We start from the raw sequence: 8,286 nt of genomic DNA, 5'->3' as shown, positions 1-8,286 counted from the left end.
GCTGACAGGGGGAGCAATGAAGAGCTGCCAGCCTCCCTGTTGCCACGGGTAGGATCTCAAGGTGATGGAAGTGGAATAGAAGAAATAGAAGACAAGCATTTTAACAACATCAAAGTCCACCCAAAACTTTCTTGATGGGACATAGTGCAAATAGGAGAAATATTGGCCATGCTTTAGAAAAGACAAAGACACACCCTTCCAGGCTGCTTGGTGCGGGAGAAGAATGACGTGAGGATGGCAGAGCCAAACTCGGTGCAAGTCTGTGTCCCAGGCATTCCAGGCAAGACACTTGTCCTCTGTGGAGGGAAGCGTCCCTTGCAGTGCTCTCCAGGAAATGACAAATTATTGGACCTGTACAGTAACTAAAAAAGACCACTCCTCTCCACTCAGGCTACACAACTTCCTCAATCCAAACGCAGGGAAAATCCCGGGAAGCCTGTGTGCAGTGCTGCTCCGGGGTCCGGTGCACGAACAGACCTTCAAGTGTACGGTGTCCAGGGAGCAGAGAGCCTGCAGGGGGCTGCCACGGGGTGCGAGCAGGTCACCCCACCCCTGGACGTCCCTGCAGACACTGGTCTGTGAGATAAACAAAACACCATCTTCAGGCAGCTCTGAACTCTGCAACGACAACGTGGGGGCCTCAGCACCACTGGACTTTGGCCCCTCGCTTCTCCTTCGGAGCACCTTGGTCCTCTTTGTAACAGCAAGATCTGAGCAGGTCTTTGGCAACTCAGGATCAGTGGAAGGTATGGGGATGGAAAAGGTGCAGGGGAAAGGGCGGAGTCCTGCTGTGGATCCCTGTTACAATGTTGTCACAACAGCACCTATGGGTTTCAGTGTGGAGTGAGAAAGGTTAAAGCTCATCCTTGGCATTAACGAGATGCTGCAGCGGAGGAACCGCTACCGCGTGATCTCTCAGCAGCTGGTCCTCTGACCCTTCAGGGCTGTCAGGGGGTCTGTCGCCCAAAAAGTCTGTGAGAGTGTAGTCCTCCAGCAGGCCAGCTTCTACCGCGTGGCGCCGGAGCCCCGCGCTCCCCACGAGCCCTTGCATTCTCATGTACCCCTGCCGACAGGAGGGAGGCAGCTTCTGACGGGTGAAGGCAAACAGGAAACAGGACTCTGCAGGGGAAAGGATCACAAATCAGACTTGGCAGAGATACCCCGTAGAGAAAACTTCCCATAAACTCTTGAGGACTCATTCAAAACAAAAGGCAGAGAGGATGAGGGAAGATGACTACAGTTTCCCACCCAGCACCCCACCCCGGATGGCAGCAGAGTCATCGACTTGATTCCGCAGAGCTCAGGAGATGCGGGGTGGGATCTCCAGTCTGCACTTCGAGAGGGAAAGGAGCTGGATTTGAGCTTGCAGCCCTCTGGCATCTTCTTCGTACCACAGGATTGCTTCCTGCTGTGTGTCATGTGGGGTTCCTGCAGGAGGTTGCCAGACCCTATAGGAAGGGAGGCAGCTGAGGCTCTCCAGCTCTCGCATCCCAGCACTTCCATTTCCCATGGGAAAACAATCCCACCATCAGAACACAGAAAGAGACCTGGTACCCGATGGCACAAAGGAACGTTCAGATAATGGAGGAGGAAGGAAAGCTGCAGCTAGAAAAGGGACTGAACCCAACCTCATACACCTTTCCCTAAATCCTGGGGCAGGCTCTTTTTGGTGGTGAGCAAGAGCAAAGGCTATTTGGGAACAGACACAGCACCGGCACTTTCACCATCTGGGGAGTGCATCAAAGAGGTGTGACTGGAGGAGGTGAGAGCACCAGCTCGCCACAGGGAGATCTCAGCTATTTGCAGAAGAGATCGCTCCCGTTATGTGTTCCTCACATCCCTCCTCCTCCTCCTGCCACCTCGACCCTGTGCTCACACTACCTGCAAAGAAATTGCGCAGGTCAGTGCTGAGGCAGTTCTCCAAGAACCGTCTCAGTGGCAGGATGTGAGCGTTGGGGGCTGTCCAGTCTGTCAGAAAGTCCTCCACGATGTGATGGATGGCGTCTGGGCGGGGCAGAGCCCAATCTGGGGGCCGAAGTCTCATCTCACGCTCTGCCAAGAGAACATTAAGGGAACCTCTCAGAATCAAAATGGCATTAAAAATTGCTTGGGGAGTGGAAAGCAGCTACGGCAGCTGTTCCAGCTTTTGTCCTGACCTTTTAATCCCTACCTTACTCTCACTGCAATCCTCTCTAGCTAAGTCCTCAACAGCCCTGCCACAGCACAGCTGCCCCTGGTCCCTGCCCGCAGTGCTTCCTGTCATTTCACTCCTGTTCCCCCTGGGCAGGGACTGCCAGATGGGCTAAGCTGCATTCAGGCCTTAATGCTGATACCCATCACGCTTCTTTCTGTGCAAAGCAGGCTGGACCCTGACCCGAGGTTTCTGGAGATGAAGATTCAGCACACTCATTTCCCAAGGAAATCTGTTCTGAGCGTGTTCATTCGCTGGATGTAACACTCATCTCCAAACTCCTGCCTTTGGCTGCCCCCAGCACTGTGTGACCTCTCAGACCTGGGCCAGCCACAGGGAGCAGCTTTCTTTTGGTGCTAACACTGAACAGCCCAGCCTCATCTGCTGGGACTCTGCAAAATACATGCAGGGTGCCAGCCAAATTTGGGAATGGGGCAGATCCCAGCGCACTGGTTTGTTCCTATGCCCAAATGTGAGGTCTCTGGCACAGCCCTCCCACCCCACACCTCATATTGGTCTGACCAATGGAAACTTCTTGTCAACTCCCAGCTTTTTTTTCAGCTCTCACAGTCATGGTGTGTGCTCCAGAGGACGGACATGAAGGAAGTGGAGGACAAGGGTGTGCAACGCCTTCGGGAACTGCCCCCCAGTTTTGTCTCTGAAGTATCCCCATCCCTCTCTTGTTTTGCTCGTATCAGATAATTAGCAGGGAGAGACAGGAAAGCTTACCTGTTGGGAGGTGCCTGTAATAGTAAATAACAGGGTGCAAAAAGTTGGACTGCCAGGCATGCTGGGCCTCTCCCACGGCTCGGTTGTAGTAGAAGACATCCTTGTCAGCCCCAGAAAAATTCCTCCCATACTCCATGATGACGACAAACAGCCCGTTGGGAGCCTTTCTCCCCGTCTGCGTTTCCAGCTCGGCCAGGACTCCAGCTGGGTATTCTTCCAGGTATGCAAATGCTGTGGCTTTCCTGTGAATTGCAACCACAACCGTCAGACTTTTCCACTGGAGAAAAGCCAGCTGGGATCCAGCACTCCCTCAGCTGGTCGAAGCTAAGGCCAAAGAGCCATCAGACAGTAATTATTTGCTTACAAAGGCTGCAGATACTGTTAGAAGACTCTTAATATTTTCATGGATTATGGGATTCCTCTCTACACGAGCACTGCTCAAGGAAAGCTTTTCCCTGGGGCCAGTAAAAGGGTACTCCACGTCTGAGCCCTGAGGGAAGGTCTGGACCATTTAAGCCCCTTAATATAGAGAAGCAATTGGCAGAATCTGGCACACTGCCACCAGTTGCAGCAGTGGTGCAGGTTTTGAGGTGGCTGCCTACGCAACGGTAACGTCCTTTAGGCAGCAAGGGAGCAATTTGTGTGGTAGTACCAGGGGAAGCAACGGTAAAGTAAAGGGAATGAAATGATGGGAGAGCAGTGCTGGGAATAATTACTCACTCACTCACTCACTCTCTCAGCAGTATGATGTCAGCCAGGACACTGAACATCTGGTAGAGGCCCGAGGCCTCGTTCACCCGCTTGATGATGGAATTGGTCAGCTGTGTAATTGGGTAGACTGTGGATGGCCAGGGGACACCGTGGTGACGGTTCTCCAACAGGCGGTGGACTGCACGAGCTATTGAGAGAAACAGAAGAGAGCTCATTTAAAAATCCAAGCTTATCCTTTTAAGAAATCGGATCTCTCTGCTGCAGCACACGCAGATACTGGCACGACACAGTAAATGAGCTTTACAGTTCATCCGTGCTCAGGATCTCCCCCCTCAGTCACTGTAACTGCAGTGGAGATGCCCTCTGAAGGCTGCTGTGATGCTAAGTGGCTGGTGAGGGGGTGGGGGGTCCTCAGGGATATTTCATTACTTCTGAGCAGTCCTTTAATGATAAGGATGGGTACACACAAATAAAGATGGAAATTCTCTCTACTGCCCAAAGCTGCTGGGTTTTAACTCCACAGCACAGACCTCTCACCCACAGCCTGTCACGAGGCAGAGCATCTGGCAGGCAGACATCTACTGTGTTACATAAATAAGAGACAATGGGCAAGAGAGACACAAGATAAAACAAAGACAGACAACCAAAAACTTCAGATATGACCCTAAGTCACTTCTACTCCACTTCAGAGATGCAGCTGCAGCTTGGCTGTATTTTGTTGTTCTTACTGGCAGGACAAGACTAAGGGTGATCTCTTTCCAGCAGTAAGCTCTATGATTTGTTCCTTCAAAGGGGGTAAGAATTCCCACCTCTGCCCTTTCTGTACACCCCAGTACTCACTTGTATACCGGAATCCATGGATAAAGCCCCCAGCAGATTTTCTGAAGTCAACAGAGTGGCTAGCAGTGCCGAGAACAAAAAGCCCCCGAGTGCCTCTGGACTCGTAACTAGGTTTGATCTGAGGATACTTCTTTTTATTTCCTTTTCCTGGCATCATTCTAAGGGATCTGATGTGTGAAAGAGAAGAGCAGGCTGTCAGGAAGGGCAGGGGTGGAAAAATGAAGTGTTTCTGATAAGGCACACGTTATATTGCAGCCACTGCAAGACACTGCTTCGTGCCCCCAATACCTTCAGTGGGATTTACGACTTTCCCAAGAGCATAAAGTCAGTGAGGAACTTCCAGAAGACAAGGGTGCTCATCTCAAAGTAGCTCTGGACAAGATCAAATTCGAGCCTGAGCCACTGACTGTGAACTTGAGAAGACAGTGAAGTTAGCAGTAGCATTTTCAACTGCAAGAGGTACTAGGAGACAAACCAAGGGGGGGTGAAGGCTGCATCTTCAGGAGAAAAAAAGCAGAGAAAACCTTTCTGTAGTGATCTATACCTGCACCATCCTCATTTAAAAACAAAAGAAACAAAACACTGCTAGCCTTCTCTATGTGATCTGGCAGGTCAGGACGTTAACTTCTAAGGGCACAAGCTTTTTCGGTATCACTCAGGTCCCAACACTGCCATTTGCTCCACCCTACAGCTTGTCAGTCAGAGGGCAGAGGCACCCATGTTCCCACTGGACAGGGACGTGGCTGTGGGGTAAACAAAGGACTGTGCAGCACCAGGTAGCTCAGAGCATGTGGAGGGGTGGGTTATGCTCTCAGGAGATTCCTGCCCTCCCTTTCATCGCTAGTCAGGCCCTTCACAGTCTTGCTCTAAATACCTGCTTCCCTGGAGACCCTGGTTGTCCCTCACCTGTTGTAGATTGAGAAGTCAAACTTCCAGCCCAGGCAGCGGATGACACGGTCGTAAGGTGCGCGGGTGGCGAAATTGTCCAGTTCGTCCTGCGGGAGGGTGATGGAGTCGATGCCGGCGCTGGCGTTCCTGTTCTCCAGGTAGAACCGGAGCGTGATGTGCAGCTTCCCTTTCTTGTCCCTGATGATAGCCAGATCTTCCAGGTCGCCCTCCAGAAGCCCATCCAGAGATTTCAACTGGTAGGTGTCCAGCAGGCCGTTGTTAATTGCTCTATATAAAAAAAAAGGGGACTGTAAGAGCTAAAAGGAGTGAGGAGAGGTGGGATCCATGGTTCAGTCTCAGCAGCTGGAAATGGGACATGTTTACCAGGCATCCCACGCTCCCTTTCAGTGCAAAAGTTATCCCCAGAGCTTCAGGGCTCACAGGAACAGCACGATTAACAGCCTCACTGCCCCTGCAGGATGTAGTTAACCTCTGAGCTCTCCTCTGTCACTGCAAGCAAGGGGAACAACTTGGGAGCCAGAACTTTTTAATGATACCATTTCCAAGTGGACATTTTCCTATTTCATACAGACCCCAAAAAGCTCTCAGCACACAACAGCAACCTGGACTGCTTTACACCAAGAAACTAAAGATAGACAGCCCCATGCTTCCTCTGCGACCTCCAGGACAACAGCACCTCCTGTGCCAGCCCAGCTCATTGCCTGGGCAAGTGGTTCCCTGTGTTTGTACTCAGCTGTCTCAGAAAGAGGAAGAGGAGGGTTTCTTACCTCAGATCCCCGACGTAGTGGGTGGCCCAGGAAAGGCGCACGCGGGACCGGCTCACCATGTGGATGAAATTCGTGACGCCCAGAATGTTCTCCGCCGTCTCAAAGGCTGAGTTCCCTCGGCCCAAAATCAACACAGTTTGGCCAGCAAAATCCTCTGGGTTGATGGACACAGTCTCATAACCCTCAACGTACTCTGAGCCAGGGAAGTTTACCACGTTGGGGACCCACGTCCCAGTGGCGACCAACAAAGAGCTGCAAAAACAGGGATAGCGCCAGGGAATGCAAGAATTACGGGAATGGGGCCCATCTCACCACCCCTTCCTCCTCCTGCTGTGGAAGATGGCTGTGATGTGCCCTCTGCAGCCAAGCCAGATCAGCTGCACAGGTCAGAGTTTCAAGAGAAACCTCTTCCTAGCTTCACCTAATGAGCTGCTCCTGCCTTCCCTATCCTCAGGCCAACCAAGACAACCAGGAACATCGTTATATATAGCGAAAGTCGGTGCAGGTGCTGTACATACCCATCTCCCCCTGTTGCTCATGAATGCTCAAGCATTACTCATAACTACTCACTGATGATATGTATAATACTGAAGTTTCACAGGTTGATTATATGTTGCATTAAAAAATTACTTTGATTTAAAATTTGTGTTGCCTTTTAGTAGAGCAGGACAAAAGTAATTTTTAAGAGGGGTAGAAAATGGTTTCAGTATTTTAAAATTGTCCTCCTAGTCGTTGTAACTGTAACTCCCAGTCATAAAAACATTAGCAACATCACTAACTGTTAACACTGAAAGTACAGGAATCTTTTTCTCTCTCTCCATAAGAACTTTTACTTAAATCTTAGGGAAATTTTTGTGACCTAGATGGAAACAGCAGGCAGCCGAGGCTGGCGGCACTGTCTGCTGTCCCAGCCTTGCTCACGTCGCTCCTGAGAGCAACCCATGGTGTGTGGGTGTCTGGGATCGCCTTCTGTCCCCCCGAGCTTGCCAGCCAGCGCACGTCCAAGTGACAGCCAGCACAACCTGCTGTCGTAGAGCTGAGGCTTTCAGGAGAGGTGAGAAATATATTCCATATGTTCACAGGAGTAACTTACAGGTTTTTAGGAATGTAGCTCCGTGGTGGTATGGGATGCACAGGCACAAGTGTGCCAAGCGGAAGGGGAATTCAGGCATCAGCAGCTCTGAGAGTTATTTCTCAATCAGCTCCCTCTACTGCAACAGCTCCACTTTCCTCTGGTTTCCCCCTGCCAGCTCTGTGCCAGCCCAGGGCTTCAGGTGGAAGTGAAATGTTGCTGCACTGACTCACTTGAATTTGTGATGAAGGCAACAGTGGCTATAATGAGCACGACTGAGTTGCCTTTTGGTTTTTTGGGTTTTTTTGTTTTTTCTTTCCACAAAGAGCAGTTATCTAGTAACAAACCAAAAGTGATTTCAAGCTTATCTGTGCAGGATGGAACTTGCAGTGACGGCAATCACAGTCAGTTTGTGTCTGCCCTGCCAGCTCCTCAGCTGTCCAGGGCACAATGTTGCTCGTGAAAGGCAACGCCATCCTAGGAGCAGTTACTGCACCCACCCCACTGATCCCTGCAAAATGTGTTTCCTCTGGGATGGTGGTTAAGGCTCCAAGAGGCTGTGATATCTCCATCCTTGGAGATACTCATGCCACAGCCGGGTAAGCCTCTGAGCAACCTGATGTCACTGGCCCTGCTTTGGGCAGGGGGCTTGGATTAAGTGACCTTTTATGGGTCTCCCAACCTCATTTACTCTGTGATTTTGTGACCTCTGAGATGCCCATGGAGAGCAGCACAGCCAGCCCCAGCTTTGCCAATTACCTGCACTTGTAGTTCTGCCTGTCCTGGTCGGTCAGGAGGAAGTAGTGTCCGTTCCAGGCCTGCTCATCTGTCTCCAGCGTCACGTGGACGATGGCCGTGTTGTACTGAACCCGCAGCTTCAGCAGGGAAGCGAAGTCCTCGAGGTAACGCACCATTGTATCAGCACTCGGGAAGAAGTCGCGGGAGTAGCGTCGGAAAAGCAGCCGGCGGTCGTGGCTGAGGAGCGAGTTCCAGTCATGGCGGAGGTTGAACTCGCTGTTGGATTTGCCCGTGTACCGCTTGTTGATGCTGATGAGCTTGCGGTGGCG

The 8,286-nt window shown here is 51.3% G+C and overlaps 1 protein-coding gene across 1 annotated transcript; it reads right to left on the bottom strand.

The window, feature by feature from the left end:
- Window positions 1-853: 853 nt before the first annotated feature.
- Window positions 854-8,283, bottom strand: FOXRED2 (FAD dependent oxidoreductase domain containing 2; the record flags this gene model as incomplete). Its single annotated transcript, XM_010174616.1, has 8 exons — window positions 854-1,119; window positions 1,882-2,052; window positions 2,921-3,162; window positions 3,653-3,818; window positions 4,472-4,638; window positions 5,378-5,647; window positions 6,148-6,399; window positions 7,979-8,283. Coding segments are annotated over 8 exons (1,839 nt in total), but the record flags the coding sequence as incomplete, so codon positions are not given.
- Window positions 8,284-8,286: the final 3 nt, after the last annotated feature.

This window comes from Antrostomus carolinensis, unplaced genomic scaffold (assembly GCF_000700745.2).
Source record: "Antrostomus carolinensis isolate BGI_N321 unplaced genomic scaffold, ASM70074v2 scaffold35638, whole genome shotgun sequence".
Classification (NCBI taxonomy): Eukaryota; Metazoa; Chordata; class Aves; order Caprimulgiformes; family Caprimulgidae; genus Antrostomus; species Antrostomus carolinensis.
The sequence above is the reverse complement of the archived record's forward strand: the minus strand, read 5'-3'. Positions and strand labels throughout refer to the sequence as shown.